This window comes from Gopherus flavomarginatus, chromosome 1 (genome assembly GCF_025201925.1).
Source record: "Gopherus flavomarginatus isolate rGopFla2 chromosome 1, rGopFla2.mat.asm, whole genome shotgun sequence".
In the NCBI taxonomy this organism is placed as follows: Eukaryota; Metazoa; Chordata; order Testudines; family Testudinidae; genus Gopherus; species Gopherus flavomarginatus.
In genome coordinates this window covers 113,495,568-113,519,844 of record NC_066617.1, presented here as the reverse complement: position 1 = coordinate 113,519,844, position 24,277 = coordinate 113,495,568, and the positions used below count along the sequence as shown (strand labels likewise).

Sequence of the window (24,277 nt, the reverse complement as noted above, 5' to 3'; positions counted from 1 at the left end):
CCCTAGGAGTCAATTAGATATTAACAATAAGAAGACTGTAGCTGATTCTATCCGTGATGAATATGCTTTTCTTCAAAAGAAGTATCCATCTCTAGCCAACCGAAATGGAACCAAGTATCTCGCTAGGACACTTAACAGGTACCACAGATTAATTGTCATGCAAAATGCAAAAAGCCGATAACAAATGAAAAGATTTTAAAATTAATGTTTTAAAAATTATTTTTATCTTTAGCATCCCTTAAGTACTACTGCTCTACAGTGAAACATTGGGATGTCTCCCTTTGAAATTTGAAACAAAATTTAGTATCTGCGGTTACTGTACTCTTTCTTAGCAAATGTTATAGAATATATTTGTTTGATCATAATTGTTTATATTTTAAGTTGTGTTGGAGGTAACAAAGTTTGAAGAGGATTTCTTCCCTTTTCTAACAGAGGAATTTATACTTTCTCTATTTTTAGGTTACTAATGCATCATATCAGAGATTGCTTGCCAGAACTGAAAACAAGAATAAATGTTTTAGCTGCTCAATATCAATCTCTGCTGAACAGCTATGGGGAACCTGTAGAGGACAAGAGTGCCACTTTATTGCAACTGATTACCAAGTTTGCCACTGAATATTGCAACACCATTGAAGGAACAGCAAAATATATAGAAACTTCTGAGCTGTAAGTATAATTGTTTGTTTATAGAATCTAGATTGTGATAATTGGCGTGAAACATTGGATCACATTACTTTAAAACTACAGTAGTAGTAGTAAAAGCAAATCGTAATATATTTGAAGATTTATACTTTGATAATGTTAACTTTAAAATATTCAATGTGTTTGGCACAGAAAAACCTTGCAGTTAATATTTTTTCCTCTTCCTCGTTTGTAACTTCAATCTTAATTTTATCTTTTTAGTTGTGGTGGAGCTAGAATTTGCTACATTTTTCATGAGACATTTGGACGAACCTTAGAATCTGTTGATCCACTAGGTGGCCTTAACACTATAGATATTTTGACTGCTATTAGAAATGCTACAGTGAGTATTATCTTAGGTTTCCTACGGTTTTTGCTTGTTGGATTTGAAATGAGGTTTTAAAAAATCTTGTTTTGATTCATGTCTGTTGTATTATGAAATTAAGGTTGTGCTTAAAGCAGGAATTCTTTATCATGTGAAGAGAACAATATATCCTCACATTTTCTGAGACCATACAAGTTAAATTAATTTTAACTGACATTAATTAAAACTAGGTCCTTCAAGAAATGTAAAGGTGTCCGTCTTTTCTTGGTCCCAAGTAATCTTAATGGTGGAATAACACATGCACTTCAAACTTTCCTAATAGTTACAAAAATAATCAGTCTTGTGCATAGTTTATAAAGCAAAGAAACTAGACTGGAATTAAGATTAATGATTGGATCTCATTACTATGATTATTTAGGCTACAGACGGGCTCAGGTCAACAACTCAGGCAACTCTTGAGTGGGGCCATTGTGGCATCAGAAGTAACTCAGCCACTCACCATCTTTACTCTACAGCTAATTTGCATGCAGCAATTCTATGGGGAATACTGGACAACATCTGTCAAGAGTTTTCACCGATAGAATATTTGATACAACCGACACTGGTCTTTAAAGATTCATTGGTCACATAATAGCTTTGACATCCCCAAATACTTGAAAGGCGCCCCATAGCATTGCTGCTTCAACTCCTTTGCCAGAGGAACTGAGGTCTGAGTGCAGGGAAGAGACCTTAAAGCACAGAAACTTGCGGTATGTCTACACTACCTGCCAGATCAGCACGCAGTGATCGATCCAGCGGGGGTCGATTTATCGCATCTAGTCTAGACGCGATAATCGACCCCCGACCACTCTCCCATTGACTCCTGTACTCCGCCGCCGTGAGAGGCGCAGGCAGAGTCAACAGGGGAGTGGCAACAGTAGGTCTAAGTACGTCAACTTCAGCTTCGTTATTCACATAGCTGAAGTTGCATAACTTAGTTCGATTTCTCCCCCCCCCCCCCGCCACCCCAACCCTCCCTCCAGTGTAGACCAGGCCTTGGTGACTGGGTTCTCCCTGCTTCCCCCTTCATAGTACAATTCTCACTAATCTACCCCTCTGAACCTATAAATCAACTGTAGATTGAGGGCAAGATTCATCACTGGGTGTTTTTTTATGCAGCGTTTGTGTACTAGTGAGCTTCTCTTTTAATGTGAAAATGAGTATATATTGCTTTGAATAATTACAATATCTTCCCTGTGCTGTTTTGGGATTATTCTGTGCGGTGGGGGAGGGGAGTGTTTTTTTAAACCCTTAGGTTACTGGTACATACTCTCAACCTTATCTTCATCTGAACATAATATTTTGATGTGAGAATAACATGATTTAATTTTGGGATTCATCATCTAATGCCCCTTTAGGGTTCATGCAGCACCTAGCACACTTTGGGTGCTATTATCACACAAAAAGTATCTGCCCTTTTTCTTCCCTTTTTCGACTAGGGACCCCGACCTGCCTTGTTCGTTCCTGAAGTGTCATTTGAATTGTTGGTGAAGAGGCAAATCAAACGTTTAGAGGAGCCCAGCTTGCGCTGTGTGGAGCTGGTTCATGAGGAAATGCAGAGGATTATCCAACATTGTAGCAATTACAGTACACAGGTAAAAGCAGAGGTTGACTACTAAGTTTAGAAATGTGTACAAGTATTTTTTTAGAAATATCATAAACTCTTAAGACCCAGGTTCAGTGCATTGCGACTTGTCTAACAGTATTGGGCAGCCTCCTTTATGGTAAAAATTCAGTATCCACATTACTTACACACACACACACAAGTCACAGAGTTAGACTTGTGTAAACAGCTTTGTGAAAGTACACGTTTCCCACAGAATACAAAGGATCTTATTCATAAGGGCAGACTGTCATTGTTGGCTTGTGACTCTAATAAGGCACTAATGGATTTGGCCATAAGGTTCAGATGCTCTAGTTTTGATAGAAGAGATGCAGATACGGTAGTATTATTGAATGCCAGAAGTTAACACAATGGTTGAGATTGTTTAGACTGATTTTTAAATGCGGCAGTCTAAATTCAGTTGTCATTTCCCACATTAGACTTAATGTTTGCAGGGCCACAAGAACATAAAATTGATTTTCAGGTTTTGCAGTCCTCGTGAAAATGCCATTCTCATCTCACTGATAGCTCAGAATGCCCTCCATGTATAATTGTTGAATGTATCGAAGAAACTTTTATTGGAAAACTTTAGAGTGTTGCTTTCAGAGACTCTTATTCTCTTAGAAAAAAGTTTAAATGATTAGAAATGTGTAAGATGCTTCCTATTTTCAGTATTTTGTGATCATTTAATAAAGTGTTAAGTAAGTTAATTACACTTTTGAATAATTTATTAAGCCACGAATTGCTGATAGCAGAGTTTACAGCAGATTACTAGAAACTCATGCTGCTCTGGCTTCACAAAAATCTCCTGCTTACCAGGTCTCTTAACCTTGATAGTTTAGCCTATCTATGTGTTGAAATTTCTCATATTCTGAATCGGCACAACACCAGGGAAGGGCTGAGACTTGCAGGAAAGTCCCTAATTAAGAATAACTTTTTATTCTTCCTCCCTCTTTCGTCGAGGCTTATGAGAGAAGCCATAGCAGATTTATGTGGGAGATAGGAAGGAATATAGAGGCACAGTCAGTTCAGTGGTAGGAATCCGTGTATTTTTGGATGAGACCTAAGTGAGGTCCAAACTGTTGTACATGTGGCTATAAAAGATCTCCTCACAGCACTATTCATTAATGGAAGTGTTAACCCCAGCATCTTGGTATGTCCCAGTTGGGTACTTTATTCTGCCTGTCTAAATTTCTCGCCAATTTTAATTGGATAATGTAAACTCTGGTAACTTCAACATCTCCAAATTGTCTGCATGTAACACTAATTTTAATTTACTTTGGGGGATACTATCAAAGGCACAAATTATAATTAGGTGACTGCCATTTTTGTCTGTGAAAATCTCCCCCAAATGTGCCTAGTGGGACAACAATATCAAGCTGTAGCTACAAAAATTATAAGCGATAACTGCGCATTCCCTGCTGTTAACTCTTATTGCTCATTGACTTGGTATTAACCCTGCTTTTGACTGAAATCAACAAGAACTGTAATCGCAATTCCAACTTTAAGGGCAATTTAAGTTGGTGGCCAGTAATATAAAGGGGGTCAGACTAGATGATCTGGTGGTCACTCTAATGGTGGCATTAGACTTTGACTCTATTACCTTGCTTTTTCTCCTTGTATTCTAGGAATTGCTGAGGTTTCCCAAACTACATGATGCCATAGTTGAAGTAGTGACCAGTCTTCTGCGTAAGAGGCTACCAGTTACAAATGAAATGGTAATTAGTGTTGTTACTTACCACCTTGTATTCCATTCCTGCTTGCTAGCAAACTGTTGTTTCTATTGGTGACTTCCTTTCTTAGTGCTTTTGTTTACCATATAATCTTAAAGTTTCTAAAACATTAGATTAAACCAAAATATTCAAAAATAGAAGCTAAATCCATATTTAGGCACCTAACTTTAGGCTCCTGATTTTGAATACCTTGGCCTAATTTAAAAAAAAAAATCCCCCTCCCCCTCAAAAAAGTTTTACCTAGAATTCACATTTTAAACCACTTAGCTTCTGTTTTCTTGATAACATGGAAGCTGTGCTTTCTTATCAGACTCAGAGATGCACAAAAATACATTACTAAACTTACTCACTTAACTTCCATAGTTGATTATTATGTAGACACTGACACTGCTGCTGTGGAGTGGTAATATAGCATGTACCACCATACATCATAAGCATGGCCATAATGGGTCAGACCAAAGGTCCATCCAGCCTAGTATCCTGTCTGCTGACAGTGGCCAATGCCAGGTGTGGGAGTGAACCTAACAGGAAATGATCAAGTGATCTCTCTCCTGCCATCCATCTCCACCCTCAGACAAACAGAGGCTACGGACACCATTCCTTACCCATCCTGGCTAACAGCCATTAATGGACTTACACTTACAAATAGGCCACACCTAGAGATGACCATCACACTCTGATGTGCTCCAGCATGATCAGGTAGGGTCTGACAAAGAACCCCAATTCTGGCCTCATTTATACCTTCCCGCTAATTTACTAGCTTTAGCAAAAAACTAGTTTGAAGCAGTGTCTCCTTGCTACTTTTCATCCTTCAAGGCCTTGTCTCATCTCTCTCCCCTAATCTTTGCTTGCACAGCAGAACAGTGGGAAGGTGTGGGTTTTTCTTTTGAGACAATTTCTCTTTGTCTTGTTACTGGAGCTCTTTTACTTTACTTTTCAAATCATACACCCTTCCATAAAACTACTACTTATTCTCACGGCCTTCATTTACTTGCTGATTGGGGCCTTTTCCCTATTGGCCACAAACTAAAGTGAATGGTATTTTCTTAACCAAAATTAGGCTAACTAATTTTTTTATTATACTATGATAAATGTAAAAGATAAGGCTTGGGTTGTCTTGGATTGGATTTTGTAATTTGATTTCATTGCTCAAACTTAAATGTAATGGTAGTTTTGACTAATCACCATTCATAATAAAGAATGATGTAGTCAGTACTATTGTACAAAAACATATTGGGTTGTTGCACCACTGGATGGCATCAGCAACTCTGGGACAGTCTTTCAGGTTACTGGTTCAAATGTGGTGCAGAGTGCTTGTGATTGAAAATTACTATGTCGCAGCTGTTAGGTGAAGAGTGTGAAATGAGTTGCAGCTTAGTCCAATTCTTAGTGGACAGATGTCTGCCTGAAAATACCATCAAGAGTGCCAGTTTGTGGGGATCGGGGGGATTTCAATACAGGGAAAAGATTAAATATGTCTTGATCAGTTTTCCCTCTAATTTTTCCCACCCATGTGCGGAATGAATTTTATGTGCACCAATATGGAGGTGATGTGTAGGGCCTAGGCGTTCGGAGTGTGGGAGGGGGCTGAGGGCTGGGACAGAGGGTTGTGGTGCAGGGGTGTGCGGTTTCCATCTGAGGGGTGCAGGCTGTGTAGTGTGGCCAGAGATGAGGGGCTCAGGGCTTGGGCAGAGGGTGGGGTGCAAGGCTGTGGGGGCTCTGGCAGGGGGTGTGGGCTCAGGGCTGTGGCCGAGGATGAGGGGCCCAGGCCTGGGGCAGAGGATTGGGTTGCAGGGGGTGAAGGTGCTGAGATGGGGCCAGGGATGAGGGGTTTGGGGTGCAGGAGGGTGCTCAGGCGCTATGGCGGGGAGAGAGGACTCCCCCCAGCTTTCTCTCCTGGCTGCGGCAGCTCTGGGGTTGGGACTGCAGGATAAGTACCCCAACCCCAGCAGGTCCGGGCCAGGAGAGGGCTGCCCTGGCTGCACCTGGGGCTGGACTCCTCTGGCCATGCTAAGGACCAGGCCAGGGCTGGGTCCAGGTGGCCAGAGGTGGGGGTGCCACTGCAGGTTGGGGCCAGGCTGGATGTGGGCAGGGGTAGGGGTTGCCCCTCCCCTGGTTGCGCCAGGTCCCAGGCGGGTTCCTTGAGCATCTGCAGGGTGCTAAATAGGCTGCTGCATGGCCATGCAGCTTATAGGGAACTTAGGTCATGATGGATGAATTACCTTCTTGCCCTAAGAATTTGTCCTTTTGGGTCAGAAATGATATGCAATAGCAGGGCAATGCGGGCAAAACCTATGCTGTAGATGTTTATGCTGTACTGTGGATAATTAGACTGCAGTTTCTACAGTTGCCAGTCCAACACCCTTTCCTGGCAGTAAATTAACTCATAAAATCTTAACTATGAATGACTTTTCTCCCTCTAGGTTCATAATTTGGTGGCCATTGAGTTAGCTTATATCAACACGAAACACCCAGACTTTGCTGATGCCTGTGGGCTAATAAACAACAACATAGAGGTAAGGAAAACACAGCCTTTTAAGTGATGCCCTGATTATCTATAAGGGACTCAAGTGGAACCTTTTTTTAAAAAAAAATCTGAACATAAATTGTATATTCTTACAACTGTCCTGTGCCTTTATATACTTAATATGAAAACCTTTATAATTACAACCCATAAATTTAAACTTAAGACATTGCTTACGTGTTCCTCTGGAGCATGTCTCTTAAGGCATCAGTAAGTATTCTTTATTCTTTCTTAAAATAGCATGTTTTTAAAATATGCGAAGCGAAATAAACTTGGATAATACATTGTAAATACTAATTCCATGTGTTTCAAATGCCACTTAAAGTACAAAACAAAACTAATTGACAAGACGCAAACTTCACAGAACAGAGGCCAATACTAACTAATGTACATTGTTTAGCACAGGTGATTGGCTTTTTTCTCCCCTAAATATCTGTCTATTTCTGAGAGACAAAATAGCCTTATAGATGTTGAGAACTGGCCATTATCCTGAGGCTTCCCACTTCTCACTACCCTAACATTGATTTCTTCTCTCACTTCTCCAACCACATCTCTCACCGTCCATTGACTTCTTATATTTCCTCTTGTCGCTTATGTTTTGATGCTCTTTATTATTTATTTTGTGTTATATAATGGTAAGCTTGCTGGGGGCAAGTCTTTTACCTATGGCCACAGTTCTGCCATCAGATTTGCGCAGGTGGACTCCCATTGACTTAGTGTGGGAACAAAGTCTGTCTGTGATGATCCTATTGCAGGAATAAGGACTCTGTCAGTGCATGTAAACTTCTGTGGTATCTTATACAAATTCTGAATAGCATACAATATCCCCTTTTCTAACATTTTCTGAAAAAAAAAAATACTGGGTCTGAAATCTGTTCTTCTAAGTTTGTAATGCTTTGTCCTTTCTAATGAGCGATGTATTCTTAATCATCATAAAAGTCCAATCTTTCTCTTTATTCACCTTGACTTGCTTCAACTGCTACTTTGTTGTTCTATAGGTAGTGCAAGGTCTCTCCTTTTCCCCCTTTCTTTTGGGCCAGTAATGATCAGCCTGACCATGCTGCTCTAGTAGTCAGTTCCTTATGGATATTATTTTATAAACACACTTCATAATGAAGACTATAGGGAATCTATCCTGATCCAAGCTGTATCTTGGTTTTTAAGGGCTGTGGCTTAGAAGCTCAGTTTCTTGAGTGTACTGCAAAGATCTGTGCCTTGAATACTTCGTGCATTGAACACTTTGTTCAGTTCAGATTTTATATTGCAAATTAGATCTGGCCACTTAATCCTTCAAAACTGTCTTGTCCAGCTAACAGGTTTTGATTTAAAACATCATAGTGTGGGATACAAGCTACTTTGCGATAAATGAGACACATGTTGCTAGCATCAGTCTTTACAGTTTAGGTGCTTGTCCCTGAAGCAATAAAGCTTGAATGCGCCTTGACCTAGAATGATAAATAATCAAGGTTTTTGCTGGCTTTTTTTAAAGGAGCAAAGGCGTAACAGGTTAGCCCGAGAATTGCCTTCTGCTGTGCCACGAGACAAGGTGAGTGAGTATTCATTTAAAAAAAAAAATTGTTTAATGCACAATCTTTGATCCAAAGTGTGAGAACTGTATTACACACTTATAGTCCATGAGCATCTTGTTAAGTAGGTGAGATTTAATGTGTTTGCAAGCGTTAAAAAAAAAAGTGGGTCATAACTTGTATGCTTAAATGTGGTTTGAGGGAGAATCTGGAGATTTTAATCCTCTATGGTGTAATGGTGGGTTTTTTTTTTTTTTTTTTTTTAAGATCCCAAAGCCAACATGATGATTCAAACTTTTAAAGCCACTTTTAGAGCTACAGTTAATAATGCAGCATTTTATTCTCTGGAAGAAGAAAATTAAGCCGTAGCATGAGTTTATTCTCAGGCTTAGACATAGCTCCTGTCTATTCAATTCCAACCTTTTGACCAGTACTATTATATTACTGCTCTTTCAGCTGTATCCCATCAGCTCGTTTAGGTTTGCAAGGTTCTCAGGATAAGTTGGTAAGTGCACATGAGGCAGCACTAAGTGACATAGAAAAGTGTACTTAGTTGTGAAAATGGGCAATATGTCATTTTAGAGTGTTTCATGCACTGTGGTGTTGTGTGAAATTATAATAAGCCCAGATTGGTGCAAAACATCTTTTTCATGAGTCTCCAAAATTCTGTTTAAGCTTTGCAGGAATTGTTGACATTTGTAATTTAAAAAACAGTTAATGCACGGAACTTTAAGCAAGTGAGAGAAGCATTCAAAATGTATCCAATATTACTTTATAGGATCAACCTAGGATCTGTGTGAACTAGTTGGTGGAAGAACTGGGAGTGTTAAGCAGCAGTACAGAGCTTGTTTTGTATGCTGTTTGATCATGCCCATTACATCATGCTTTTCTGTTATTTCATTGTACAGTCAAATTTAAATCTGCAGCGTGGGAATTGACAACAGTTTGGAGGCCAAACAAGCCAGAAGGGTTTAATTTTTAATTGGCTGCTTTTTAAGGCCTTTGGGATTCTTCTCCTGTTCGTGCTGGGCTGCTTGTAAATCTACAAGTTAACAATGTCTTTCTGGATAGCTGAGATGTTAGTAGAGAACAATGTATGACTGTATTAGGCACATTCAGTGTCTGCCCTTAGTTGATTTTTTTTCTGCATTTCTTACCTTTTTAGTCTACTAAACCTCCAGGTGCATTGACATCTGCCTCCCAGGAGACCTCTACTGCTGCTTCTGCTGAGGCTGATGGCAAGGTCTGTCCTGATCCTTCCTATTAGCACTGCATGCTCAATCCTGTTGTGGTTCACCTTGGATAGTACAAAAAGTAGTTCATGTACATAGTGTTTTGTCAATGATGCAGTGTCCTCTGCATCTGTCAGATCATGTGTCCTGTAGTGCTGAGGTTGCCTAGCATTACTCACATTTCATTAGATTGTACAGGGCAGGTAATGTATGCGGTACACTCAGATAGAAATTTCATTGCTTTCGTTATCTGCGTATTTGTTTGCAGTGAATTGTGGTGCAAATGTGGAGAGACATAATTTGCAGGAAATTGTTTCACCAAAATAGTCTGTTCAACTACCATACTGTAATCCAACATTTTGAGCATGTTTGTCAAGTTGTGTTTTAATATATCTTAATGTTTAATGGAAGAAAGCAGAAGATAAATTAAAGGTGTGAGTCTCCTGCTGCCTGCAGGGAATCTCTCTAGGATCTGTTCTAGCTGAATCCCCTTTTTGTCATTTTAAAAATAATCCCTGCTAACCAATTTATTTGTATCTGTACAATACATCTTGCAATGGCTCTTTACATTTCAGCTCCGGTGTACTGCCTGTTTTGTTGTTTTCACAGCACATCTGTGTGAAAAACCTTTCACTTCCTAGTCGTCGTCATTTTACAGGCAGGAATGTTTGCTGTTGAATATTGCTATCACAGGAGCTTCATGCCCCATTGTGCTAGATGATGCATGTATATATGCAAAGACACTGTCGTGTATCGTCGTGTTCTCCCCCCCCGCCCAGCCCCGATTAAGGAGTTTGAACCTAAAATAAATTCTAGTTGAAACTGGAGTTTTATTTGTATACAGTAGCAAGTGATTTAGGGGGGGTTAATCCACCAAGGTCACCTAAACAAAAGCTGAAAACGGCTCTTCTTAGACTAGGCTTTGTGTACTAGTGATGTGTATTCCTTAGGCATTATGATGGCAGGATTGATTACAGGGGAACTGTTGAATTCAAGCACGTTGCTGTTCACTGTGTAAAATTTGTGTTTGTAAATTTGATACGGCTATGTGCTAATCTTAATAGTCTTTCTCAGTGTGTTAACAAAATGTAGTCTGTCTTGGAGATTGTTTCTGAAATATTTTGAACAGTGATATATGTGACTGATTCTGTGCTGAAAGGATATGGGGTGCATTTAGAGATTACTATTATGGAGCCATATTTTGTGGTTTAGCACCTAATCTGATGATAGTCATTTTTGGCAGCAGTCCTACTACTAGCAGAAAATGTAATGAACCTTCTTAAGTCTTTGTCTGTCTTAATGTCTCCTATTTTGTTAGTGGTTAAGATTACGACTGTGAAAATTCAAATCAGTGTGTTTTATGCACATTACCTGTTAACAGTTGTGTTTAGGAAAAAACCCAAAACATCTGTTTGAATCCGACAGTTGAGTTGCTCAGATATAAAATTGAGTTGTCTTCTGATTAGATTGATTCATCATTAACTTGAGTATATATACTCTTTTTTTTTGCTTGCTTGCTTGTAGTTTCCTTTTGACCCATGACAAGCTTTGGTAATTATTAATTTTTTAATCATGAGCACAGAAGGTGGGGTTTGACTTGTTTTCCACATGTACTTGAAACAAGATATAAGAAGTGTTTCAAGGTTCTCAGTGATTCAACTATGAGATTTAAATTTATTTCTCTTCACAAACAGTAATAACTTTGTCAAAGGTATATGAGCAGGGTGAATAAAACAGACAGTAGGGTTGTAGAGTGGTGCGGGATGGATGATCAGGTTCTGTGAATATGGGTGCATCTAGCAATGTAGCCTTCAAACTAACAATCTTCAAAGTAATGCAACAGTATCACCTACTAATACTTTTTCATCCAATGTCCCTAATGTGCGACCCAGAGTGGGTGTTGCATCCTTTTACTGGGAGATGAAGAACAGCCTTTCTCTGTAAGGGAAGTTCTGCTGGCTGAGAATGCCAGTTCTTGCCTGTCTCCCAGTGGGTGGAGATTTCCTTCTGTTTTGCTGATCTGGATTATTTAACTTTGGTTTATGTCCCATTGTATGCCAGCTCTTGCACAAGGAGGGGCAGGGCAGTTGGTCTCTTGGAGACAGATCCCTAAAGCTTTGTGGCACACACATAAGCTTTTAATACCTGGGAACCTGAATGCATGGGGTTTTACAACTGTTATTGTAAAGGACTGTTCTTGCTTCTATTTGAATTGAGGCACTAGAGAAAATCTGTTGAATGGGTTCAAACCTTTCAGAATTATGTTGCCTAGAAATATACTTACCGAACCAAATGTGTTAAACAAAAGCTACTCCTTTCAGTTATTGAAGGTACCTACTGCTACAAGATAGGGGGTAACACTTTCCAATGTGATTTATGAGCCTAATTCCCATTTTTCAAAATGAACTAGGTACTTAAGAGTCAAAGCCTGATCTACATGGGAAATCTTGAAGTGCTGTAAGGGAGAATGTGAGTTTAAGGCACTATAGCCATACCAGTGTAACTCCCCCTAGGGACACTCGTATTCCAGAATTCTGGTGTTGCTTATGTCACTTCGGGAGTAATGTAAGCTAAAACCAAAATAAGACACTCTCTCGTATTCCAGAATAAGAATATCCAGGCAGGGTAGTTATACCAATATAACTATAGCTCTTAAGATATTATGATGATTATTATAGTTTAATATATTGGAAAAGGTCCAGTGTACATAAGCCCAAGTCTCAGAGACTTGTGGGATTTAGGCTCTGAAGTGCCTAATTCACTTTTTAAAATGGGAGTTAGCCTATTACGCATATTTGAAAAATTGTACTCTGTTTACACTGACACTGCTCAACATTGTCACAGTGAATTGAATGTGTCCCCCCCAATCCATCACCCAAGATGAAGCTTGGAGGGAGGGTAGAGTTGTTGGAAGCAAAGAATGAAATAAAGTGAGCCATGCGTGATCACCTGGTGGTGGTAGTAGTAAGCTTCACAGGAGACTTCCTTGCAGTGCCTGAGTTTTGTATGACCAGTATTTCTTTGCATTGTCCTGTTTCTGCAGGCTGCTCCTGGGGTGGGAGATGTGACTCAAGAACCTGGAACAGGCAACTGGAGAGGAATGCTGAAACCCTCAAAAGCCGAAGAACTATTAATGGAGGAAAAATCCAAACCAGTTATAGTCCTACCTGCCAGTCCTCAAAAAGGCCATGCTGTAAACCTGTTGGATGTGGTGAGTTGTGAAAGAGATGATATATCTGGACCTCTCCTGATTATCTCAGGCACAGGAAACAGGATTTTAATCTACATGAATTCTGTACTTGTAGAATACAAAACTATTATTGGCATATGGATAGGCAGATACCTTCTGAGGTGCTCTGCCATTAACACTTTCATTCCCTTTAGTTCATGGAACAAACTGGGGGAAACTGACTTATTTTCACACCCATCTAAATTAAGGGACTATTTGTCTACTTCATTAATGCTATAAAAAGATTAATCTCTTGTCAGAGTAGCAAAATTGCCCTAGACTTCAGCAGGATCAAGTGGACAATCACTTTCACTGTCAGGAACCATGAGCTATTGTAAAAACTAAAGTCACTTGATTAAATTAAATCACATCTTCCTTTTTCTCTGAGAGGTTGTTTTCTTGAGAATTTCCTGTCCTTTGTACTACCTCTCCGCTCAGTTTCAGGCTCATGTTTTTAACTTATCAAAACATCTGTAGTTCTGTTTTGGGGAGAGTAAACACTTGTTGCAAGACCAGTTGGAATCAAGCTGAAAGATGAATGGAGTTTACACACTGCTATCGAAAGTAGGTGAAGTGTTTTAAATAAAATCAACCTGTAAACATTAGAATAAGATTGTCTTTATTTTTTCCTGTAGCCTGTACCTGTTGCACGCAGACTCTCTTCCCGTGAGCAACGAGACTGCGAAGTGATAGAACGACTTATCAAATCCTACTTTCTTATTGTCAGGAAGAACATTCAGGACAGGTAATAGCTAACTTTATGTAGACATGTAAACCTTGCAAATCTTCGTGTGATATAGCCATACCATTTGCTGCTGAATACAACATTGCATTTATATTGCTTTATCTCTCTAGGCAGAGTTTTTAGTAGATCTACAAGGAGGAGCTGTGAAATTTGATTCCTTATAAAATTGAAGTCCACTTGATAGGCAAAAAGAGCACACTTTTTCAAAGCATCCAATACTAGTTCTTGTTTTTGAGTACTCTGTTGCATTGCACTTTAAACTTCATTTGCTTTTAAAGAGAATGTCTGCTTTTGTATAGGATACTGCAATCTGTATTGATGGACTGGGGGCAAATAATTGGCATACATCCAAGGTCCAGTCAAGCAGTCAAAGGACTTAGCTTTGCAGCCACCAGCTTTCCGTCTGAGGATGCTCATATAGAATTATTTTGACTAGTGTGTGCCAATTCTCAGCCGTAAGGCTAGATGTAGTAATGCTGCCTCTGCTGTGTAGACTGTCTTTAAAGTTGCTGTTGCCCAGTTTTGTTTTGTTTTGTTTTTGGTAAGAAGAATGAAGCAAAGAAGAGACTAATGGTTTTATTACTGAAGATTTTACAGAAAAGCCAGCAATTTATCCCCTTTTTTTTTATAGGCAAAGTAAGAGAATTCTATAATTTGAAGCTTCGATCTGGTTGTCTAGCCAACACTATGACAATTGCAAGATTGTTCTCCAGTATTCTGTCCAGTTTAATTTTAAATGACTCAAATGGTGTTTCCTCATTTTCCATTTTAATGCTATCCAAAAGTCCTTTTACCCCAGACGTTCAACCTTGATTTACCTGTACTTCACTTTATCCTTGTATTCCACGTTATATACCCTCTTGTGCTCCCCTAAATAATTTTGTTCTCCCTTCTTCATGCACTTTTTCCCACATAGGCTCACATACTGTGTGTGTCATGGCTGTTTACTTTTACACTATGTAACCTTACAACACTTAAGAGCCAGTATGTGTTCCCATGCAAAGATGTCTTAGGAATTGGCCATTGAAAAGAGCACTTGCATCTCTAAGTTTAATGGCAGAGTTAAGTCAGGCTCTTACTTGGATGTTGCCTCTAACCCTGTATCATCCACCCATCTGCACAACCATCTGACCTGAGTTTAGCGGTGCTTTCAACCTAGGTTAGCTATCTCATCTGTCACTGTAGGCTTAAAATCTGTTTTCACTCAAGCTGGTAACCTGCCTGTGGTAACACAGACTAAATCACTTGATTGCTTACTGTCCTACAATATCTTCCCACATGCCCAAAAGGACAGACAAGTTCTCCCACATTCACTTGGAAAGAATAGAGTAGCTTGGCTTACTGCAGCACAACAAACCATGGGGTATGCCCCCAGAAAGTGCTAGTGACAGACATAATATAGCGCCAGTGAGAAAACATTAACTTGGGTATGGCTTCTCAATGTAGCTGCTTACATCCAGGTTAGGCTATCCCAAGTGCTCCTGCCTGGATGCTGATCACCTGAGTTAGGATATGTTTTCGTTGCACTTATCACTCCATAAGAAGTTCATGGTTTTTATCTTGCCAATTCCTATCTATATTGATTTTTCCACTTTATCAGAAGAGCTCTGCTGTGCTATGTCCTGTCAGATTCATAAGCAAGGCAGGGTCAGTATTTTGAATTTACTGCAGGAAATTCAGGGGCACTTGTAACTACAGAAATCCATACTAAACCAGTGTTCCTTCTTGCTATTTCAAGTGTGACACAAATCTGAAATCTTGCCCACTTGTGATCATTAAAGATTTCATAGCTGCCTTTTCATGAATAGGAGTCTTCAGGCTTGGTCATGGCCAAACTGTTTTGGGTAATTATATTCTGCTTGTCTAAATTCTGCTCGCATTTTGAAATTCCAATCACTTCTTGCTGTGTGGTGCCTTAGAAGCAGTGTATAGGGTACTGGCAGAGAATTGGTAGACCTATGTTCTGTTGCCAGCTCTTTTGCTGACCTAGTGTGTGACCATGGACAATCACTGCCCAGTGCCTCCATTTCCCTTGTCATCCTTTTGTATTGTCTATTTAGATATTAATAGACAGATCCTGCTGTGAAGAGCTTAGTGTTTTTACAGTGCCTAGCACAGTGGGCCTGATCTTGATTAGGGTTTCTAGGTGCTACTGTAATAAAAATAATTTAGACCTAACAGTTGGTATAGAACTGTTCAGGGTTGTACATATGGGATTCAGTTCACTTTGAAATGCGGCCATCTTACAGGCAATAAACTCAGCACCTGTTGGACTGCACATAGTCACTTTACAGCTATTTAAGACATTGCTGTAAGATTCTTGTCAAGAATCTGTATAATTTCTTACATTGGAACATATAGATTTATTCAGACTGCATGTTGAATCTAGAATAGCTAATGCCCTAGCTTTATGTGGCTTGTTTTATATTTTATTTTTTCACTTGCAGTGTGCCAAAGGCGGTGATGCATTTTCTGGTGAATCATGTGAAAGACACTCTTCAGAGCGAGCTAGTTGGACAGCTGTACAAATCCTTGTTGTTAGATGACCTTCTGACGGAATCTGAGGACATGGCACAGCGCAGAAAGGAGGCAGCTGACATGTTAAAGGTATCGAAAATCAAAACACCCAATGAACAGTTAATTAAACTGAAGCATATTAAATCTGCTGAGATTTCAGGTATATAACAGTCTTCAGGTTTTTGCCATGCTTTTTGGATTCAGGTCAGTTTTGTTTTGATCTAGTTCATTCTTTTATAGAAGCCCTGCATGAGCAAGAAAGCAATAATGAAATACTAGTAATGTTCACTATACATCATTAATCTAACTCCTCGAGTAAACTCCAAACACAGCTTTGTTAGGTATTATCTTTCTTTCATAAGAGTTTTAGAATAGTGAACTTTGTTAGGTTTTCCAACATACTCTTTTAAAGCTCTGTAACCCTCCCTTGACAGAATTTCCTTTTGAAGATGGGGTTAAGAGGTGTCATCTCATCCCGTTCCTTCCCCCCCCGCCAATTTCCATGCTTATTTCTGAATAGTACTAAACTATTTTGTCCTAAAGTATCCTGTCCTAAAGATTTTGATCAGGGACATATTGCAGTGGATTTGGCTGTCACTGCAGATGCTGCACCTATATTTCTTGTACTTCAGCGAGTTTGAACTTGTCATAAATACAGTAAAATTTTGTTTTTTCCAAAGCTATAATTTTCCACTTATTTTGTGGTGTACCAAATACTGCCTGTTCCATTCATTTGCACTGAATTGGCATAGAGAAATATGCTTTCTAAAAGATCAAGTCAGCACAGTGAGGGAGAAATAGTGTGGGTCAGTTCTCTCATAGAATGCAGCAGGCATTGACTCTGGATGTTTGAGATACCAGGCCCCCTAACCTGTCACTGTTCCAGGACTGGATGTAGCAAGTGTCATTTTAAATCTCTGCTCTTACCTAACCCACATGTTTGAGTCAGAGAGAGTCTTGTAGATGGTAAACTCTTTGGGCATGAGTCATCTGTTTTGTACAGTCCTGAGTGCATTGTTAGTATTTATCATAAAATGGTTTATTTGTTAAGTTTGTTTAAAATGACAGCTGTTTTAAAGCTGCTAGGATTTGGACATAGTCCAGTGGTGCATGAATTAGGCAGAATGCTAGTGAAGAGGTTTGAAGGTACAAAATGAGTGCTATTTATACATTAGTTGCAGAAAGAAACTATTCTTTATTAAAGATGATACGTGGTGGCAAATATCTGTGTAGCTTACCTAAAGATTAATTGATCCACGTGGAATGTTAATACAAATGCTTTGAATAGGCGAGAATATCTCCCGAACCAAAAGAAAAGTCTAAAAAAGATACGACTGGAACAGAACTTTTTTGTTTTAAACTGAGACCTGTTTTGCATGAATTTCTAACATTTTCAGTTTGTGAATGAGAGGCTGAGGGGGTGACTTGACACAATAACTCTGGGCTACTATTTTGACAATACCTTTGTGGTTTTTGTCATATTTTGCACTTGTGTAGTATGCTCCATCTGGGGATCTGAGAGGCCTCTACAAATATTAGTGAATTAATCCTCCCAACACTGTCACAGTGAAAACAATGATTGATCTTGTTTTGTAAAACATTGCTTAATTAACGTTGTCTTCCACAGAATGATCTCCTGGATGTCATATGAGAAGCAAATAGGGGAAAAATTAATATTTCTTCTTTTGTTTTTCCCCTCTCTGCAGGCATTGCAGCGAGCCAGTCAGATTATTGCTGAGATTCGAGAGACGCATCTTTGGTGAAGGTTATCTCTACCCGCCACACTGTTTATATGGGTGGAGAATCCTGATGACTTGAAAATTTGCTAAGCATTGTATACTTGGTAGAATTTTATTTATGAACTCTTATCTGTGTACTGCAACTATGTGTAAATTTGCTCATGTAAAGACAATTGGTTTGGCTTACAGACTGAAAAGTATGCTGTACTTTGCAAAACAAGTCACATTTAATCCACATAATAAATGGCTCTAAATGTTTCCTTACCAGTTATCTGGTGCAAATAAAACAGACCAAGTTTACTGTCCTGTGACAGTCTCATTTAAACTTAGGCAGAACCATTAAAGTTCCAGTGCCTAGCTTGCTAAAGAGATTGCCTGTGGGGTAGATGGACAGTGTAGTCTTGTTGCATAGTTTTAAGCTGCTTTTATAATAGAGGTTTAAATACCATGAAGATGAGAAAGCACCAGGTATTCTTTCATGAGTATACTGCATGCACCATGGCAAATGGAGATCTGAATTTGATACCTGGCACAGTAAAAATGTCTTCTATATAAGTATGTGTGCACCCATTTTATTTCAGAATTTTAAAAGAAAGCAGCATTATAAAACAAATTTTTGAACTGGATAAATGAATTTCACTTTAGGTGAGTTAGCCTGGAACTTTAAAAAACAAACAGGAGGAGGTACTAAAGAATTGATGCAAACCAATGAATGTGCAGCAGAGTTTGCATTTCATTGTTGGGGATGATAATTAAGTGCAAGAACCCCTTTCCCCCTCTGGGACCAAACCTCTGGACCATCCACTAGCAAAATTGTTCTCATAGAATTTAAAAATAAAATGAATTTCAAAACTGTTGTGGGATAGTAATGTTATCTTTTAAAATTATGTTGGACAGAAAGGAGGTGGGATTTTTTTTAGTTCTTTTCAAATAATTTTGTAAAGTATGAAGGCTAAGAGTATCTGTGGAAGAGACAGCATGACTAGAATGTTTATACCAGAGTCTACTTTAAATACTGCTGTCCTGGGAAACAAATTTTACTGTGCTGTGAGGAATTTTTCTAAGACAACCCAGTTTGTTGTAAGATAAATGTGAGGTTGAGCATGAAGTTGATGGTTTTCTTCTTGCCATAGATAGCACGATACGTGCTGATCACATGAGCTTCTTAAAAGTTAAAATCTTATTATACATTATAGCTTCCTACAATTTGAATTTAAACTCCAGCACACTTGCATGTATTTTTTCACACAGATTTATTTATTTGATAACGTAGAAATGTTCATGATGCTGTTCCTGATGTTGTTTCTCTCACATGCACATTTATTTGTAGAAGAATTAAATAGACATCACTGTCCACATTTTTATGGCTCTTCTCTGTGCAGCAGGCCTGGGTTTCTTCTCCGACCCACACAGTTCCTTCACTATTTCATCACTTAACAGAAACTGAATTCCTGTTTAAGCTGCTAAAACTATAAATGTACAAACCAGATCATTTGCAAACATTTAAGGGACTAGTTTAAAATAATGGCTAAGTATCAGTTTTCATTTATCACTGATACACTGAGTTAAGATCAACAGATGAAAACAACATTATTTGGCTTAAGAATCCTGTCTCTCTCATATGCCACATTAAATTCCACATATGTAAGCAGTCTAGAACTTTACATGTTAAATATCCTATTTAATCAACATAAAGAAACCAATTTATCATTCTTAATTACCAGGGAAAAATGCTTCCTGTGGTTCTGGAAACATGAGGCCAAAAGAGAGAGGGTTTCAAACTGTTAGTTTTCATACTAATTTAACCAACAATTATTTTAAATGCCTTTTAATTGGAATCCACTTTTAATACAGTTCAACTCTCTGCAACTGGGCTTCTTTCTTGCCCATGTCTCCCCATCCACCCATGTATATACCCTCTTGGTTTAGAAATGCTACTTTTCAACATGTTAGTGGCTGACAGAGATTAATCAATGATTAATTGGAAAATATAATTTAGTCTCCTTGTCAGGAAATACACCAATCATGTGAACTTTCAGAAGGCTGCACAAAGCAAATGAGTGCAGTTTACTCAAGAAATTCTCACAAGTGAAAAGTAAATTTCACAAGAAATGATACAATTTATTAAGTGTTAATTAGCATTGGTGACCTGAATTCTTTTTGGAAATGCTGTGATAATATTTTGGTATCACACTAACTTGTAAATAAGCTAAGGATATATAATGATTTGAAAGAAATGAACTTGGTCTGCCTTTATCACTTAATATTTTTTTAAAAAATCAGTCCATGCTTTAACATTACTTCATCTTTTGACTAAATAAGCTATAGTGCAGTGGTTTGGGATCCCAAAGTGAGTCATGATCCCATTTTAATACAGTTGACAGGGTTGGCTTAGACTTGCTGGGGCCCAGGGCCAAACTCCAAGCCTTACCACTCGGGGCTGAAGTCCAAGGGCTTCAGCCCTGGGCAGTGAGGCTCAGGGTACAGGCCACCTGCCTCAGGCTGAAGCCCTTGGGTTTGACTTTGGCCCTCCCACCCAGGGTGGTGGGACTTCGGTGGGCTCAGGCTTTGTGTTGTGTTCCCCACCCCACCCCCTGGGGTCATGTAGTAATTTTTGTTGTCAAAAGAGGGTTGGAGTGCAATGAAGTTTGAGAATCCCTGCTATATATAGTGTATTGAATATACCAGATAGTCAACTGTGAATTATGAGGAACTGGGTCAGATACCCATCACCATCTGAACTTTAGGTTTCTAATGTAGTTACACTTGTACAGCTTTTTCTATACTGTGATTTGCTCTCCCAGAATTTCCCATCACTAGTTCTAGTACAGGAGTGGGAGTTTTAGTGTCAACAGGACTCAGGTGGCTGCTTGTGTTTTAAGTACGGTATTGTCTACAACTAGCTTAAGCAGTGCTAGATAATGGGATGGTTAAAATGCCAGCAGTCACTGGCACTTTGTCTATGCTAGAACTATGGTTGTTACTTCCATCGATGGAAGAAATGGCATGGAAATTTTAGTGAAAGAAACCTAGTGTAGGCCAGGCTGTAGTTCTTTGGTTTTACTTGGCAGGGAATAGGGAGGAAGTTAGACTCATTTCCACAGATTTAGGTTTCTTGTGTGCACAAAGCAAAAAATAGGAAGGGTTGGAAATGAAGTCAAACACCTCTTGGGAAATGTAATTTAACATTTGTTCATCAAGAACAGCTATTCTTTTTGCACACCTTGAACAAATCCAGTATCCAATGAAACTACTGGCGTAAGCAAGTAATCAAGGGAGAAAAGTTAGAGAAATAGAAATTTGACATTTAATATACTTGACGTATGTATGTTACTGTAAATAAAACTGATAGTGTGAAAGACTTGCACATAGCTTTCATATCAATAAATTACTTTTTTTAAGCGGTCAGTTTTAAATTTTACTTATGTGGGGGTAGGTGGGAGTGGGATATGTGTGTATACTTAAGGACATTATTCCCGATCAAATGGGTGTTGGATTCCCCTACTTCCCATTTTGTTATTTTTAGTAAATGTCATGGACAGGTCACAGCTTCTGTGAATTTTTGTTTATTGCCCATGACCTATCTGTGACTTTTACTAAAAATAACCATGACAAAATCTTAGCCTTAGTGAAGAACTATCATCCTACTTTGCTAAGAAGACCATGCACATTTGGGAAGGCTTCTCAAATAGTAAGGATCTGCTTCGCCTCCATCAACCAACAGCCCACCTACATTCACAGAGTTCAGTACAGTAACACATCAAGAAGTTCTGGACACCCTAAATGAGTCTCAACCCAAGACTTGTGAATCCAATCCGTGTCCTTCCTGGCTTGTGAAAGAATCATGAACAGCTGGCACCACTACTGACCAAAATAGTTAACACCTCTGTTAGAAAATCTTCTCTTCCTCCTTCAAACATTCACTGGTCCAACCAACACTGAAGAAACCCACCCTGGATACTTTAGTCCTAGCCAGCTGTCACCCAGTGTCAAACCTCCCATTCCTGAGCAGATTCATTAAAAAATAATAATAAAAAAATCTAGCAAAAGGCAAACTACAGGCTCATATAACTGAAGTTAACATTCTAGATCCAGCACATTCTGTATTCAGGCCAGGACATGGAACTGAAACTGCTTTAGTGGCACTGATGTATGATCTCTGGTCAATGGGTTATTTTCCTTTTGCTGGACCTTGAAAGCATTCAACACTGTTAAATGTGAGATTCTGCTGTCTCGCCCGAGACAGATGGCAGGGGTCCAGAGTAATATGCTAAAATTATTTGAATCCTTCCTGGAAGAACACTGCAAGAAGTACTGATGGGTAACTGCACTTCTACCACTATACCCCATTTGTGGAGTTCTACAAGGATCTATTCTCTGTCCAGTCCTTTTCAACATCTGCATGCAACTACAAGGTTAACTGGTCACGTGAGACTAACTCAAGTGCAAGCAATATGTAGACGATACACAGCTCTACCCGTCCTTCACCACATTTGACTATATTACTATCGTTGTGTCCCAGTGCTTGGATGAGATCAGCTAGTGGATAATGAACGTTTGCCTGAAGCTGAACTTGAACAAGACAGAGGTGATGCTGGTGGTTAGAGGAAAGTATTTTCAAGATCTCACAGCCATGGTGCAGTCTCTGTTGTCTGAAGACTAATACCCACTATTGGTCAGTTCAGGTCGTAGTCTCGGAGTACTCCTGAATTCTTGCTGATATTGCTTGCTGATATATTCCTCTCTCATAGCAGCATCCGCAAGTAATACTTTCTACCATCTCCACTTGGCTAGGAAATTCTCATCTTGGCAGCTGAAGATCTAGCTTCAGTTAGTAGTACCTTCGTCACCTCTCGACTGAATTATAGGAATGCAATATACTTGGGCATAAAGCCTTCAGCACTTAGGAAACTCCAACTAGTACACAAATCTTGCAGCATGTCTCCTCAGCAATACAGGCTTCCAGGAACATATTGGAGATGTCCTCTGCTCCTATGATAGTTTCCCATAGAATCTCAAATCAAGTTCAAAGTCTCAGCTCTTATCTGTGAAGCATTCCATGACCTGGGCCAGGACATACCTAAAGCTCCAGGAGGAAGACCGTGGTCTACAGCTATGCTCCTCTGGCTCAGTGAAACTTTGTGAAATAAGAGTAAAGCTTGTCTGTGCAAGATAGAGCTTTCTCCAGGGGCGATGTGAGACTCTAGAATGAACTTGCCCAGGAACAAACATCACCTTCTGCTCCAAGTGCAAGGTGCATTTCTTTGACCTTGCCTATTCTAATATAAACGCACAACAGGTATATTTATATATAAAAAGACATCCACTACTAAACTAAACCACTCTTCTACACACACATCTGCCTCTGAGAAGAGGATGAGAGAACAAACATGTGACAGAAGTGTAGTCACATGACTTAATCCTTACTGAGCTATGTTGGAAAGAGCTCAGAGATGATGACAATGAGTGTTATAAAAACCTATATTGACTATAAGGATCGGGAAGAGAGAACTGTTTTTTAATTATGGCTCTTACCATAGTAGCAAGTGAGTTCAACTGTATTAAAGTCTAGACAAAAATTAGAGGGAAACTGATAACTGAAGGTTCAGCAAATAACATCACTCTCTAGTCTTAGGCAAAGGAACCTGACCCAACCACCAGAAGACACATTCTTTCCCACAAAACTGAAGGAATTACAGTAACTACTTACTTAAAGTCGTGCAGGTTAATGTTGTTGCTTTGCTGATCAATTAGAGAACATGCTTGTTTAAAGTTGCGCAATTCTCCCTTATAATGTTGTTTGGCAGCCACCTGCTTTGTCCACTGCTTGCAGGAAGAGCAGCCTGTTGGAGCTAGCTGGTGGGGGCTTGGAATCAGGGTGGATCGACAGCCCCCCTATCAGTTCCTCACTCCCATAAGTTCCCTGTGTGGCAGCCGCCCAGCCAGGGCCACCCCACAACATTTTGGCACCTGAGGCAGGGAGCTCAAATGACGCCCCCATGTCCCCTTGCTTGGGGCAAAACTTAGAAAGGTCTCAATTCTTCCTTCTTCCTATTCTACTCCTCTCATGGTACTGCTCTGCTACCTACCCCAATAAAGGAGAACTAACAACTTAAAATGTCTTGTTCAAAAAATTTAAGTAACACTTAACTTTCAAACGCCTGAATAGCAAATGTAACTTTTCTTGTCTGCATAGTAAACATTGATTATTCAAACAGATTAAAAATGCCAAAGTGTTGCTTTCCGTGCCGCCTTGGTTGCAAAGATTTGAAGTGCTTCCTGCTGAAGGTCCACAGTCTGGGCCAGCTCATGCTCTATTGAGATGGTTGCAAGGCCGACTGGCCTCTCCTGTGTCATTGTGAAGCATAGCTGTGTGTTCATTAA

At 39.4% G+C, this 24,277-nt stretch overlaps 1 protein-coding gene across 4 annotated transcripts in view; it reads left to right on the top strand.

Moving 5' to 3' along the window:
* DNM1L (dynamin 1 like) overlaps nucleotides 1–20,162 on the top strand; it is a 64,662-nt gene extending 44,500 nt beyond the window's left edge. For 2 of the 4 annotated variants that reach the window (XM_050918503.1, XM_050918500.1), the window contains 12 exons: nucleotides 7–138; nucleotides 460–666; nucleotides 904–1,024; nucleotides 2,485–2,640; nucleotides 4,277–4,366; nucleotides 6,805–6,897; nucleotides 8,395–8,451; nucleotides 9,597–9,674; nucleotides 12,707–12,874; nucleotides 13,528–13,637; nucleotides 16,085–16,244; nucleotides 17,861–20,162. In XM_050918503.1, coding sequence (XP_050774460.1) covers nucleotides 7–138; nucleotides 460–666; nucleotides 904–1,024; nucleotides 2,485–2,640; nucleotides 4,277–4,366; nucleotides 6,805–6,897; nucleotides 8,395–8,451; nucleotides 9,597–9,674; nucleotides 12,707–12,874; nucleotides 13,528–13,637; nucleotides 16,085–16,244; nucleotides 17,861–17,917 — 1,429 coding nt within the window. In that variant the 3' untranslated portion in view covers nucleotides 17,918–20,162. The remainder of the gene's footprint in view (nucleotides 1–6; nucleotides 139–459; nucleotides 667–903; nucleotides 1,025–2,484; nucleotides 2,641–4,276; nucleotides 4,367–6,804; nucleotides 6,898–8,394; nucleotides 8,452–9,596; nucleotides 9,675–12,706; nucleotides 12,875–13,527; nucleotides 13,638–16,084; nucleotides 16,245–17,860) is intronic. The other 2 variants (XM_050918524.1, XM_050918512.1) reach the window with 1 other exon arrangement.
* The last annotated feature ends 4,115 nt before the right edge of the window (nucleotides 20,163–24,277 follow it).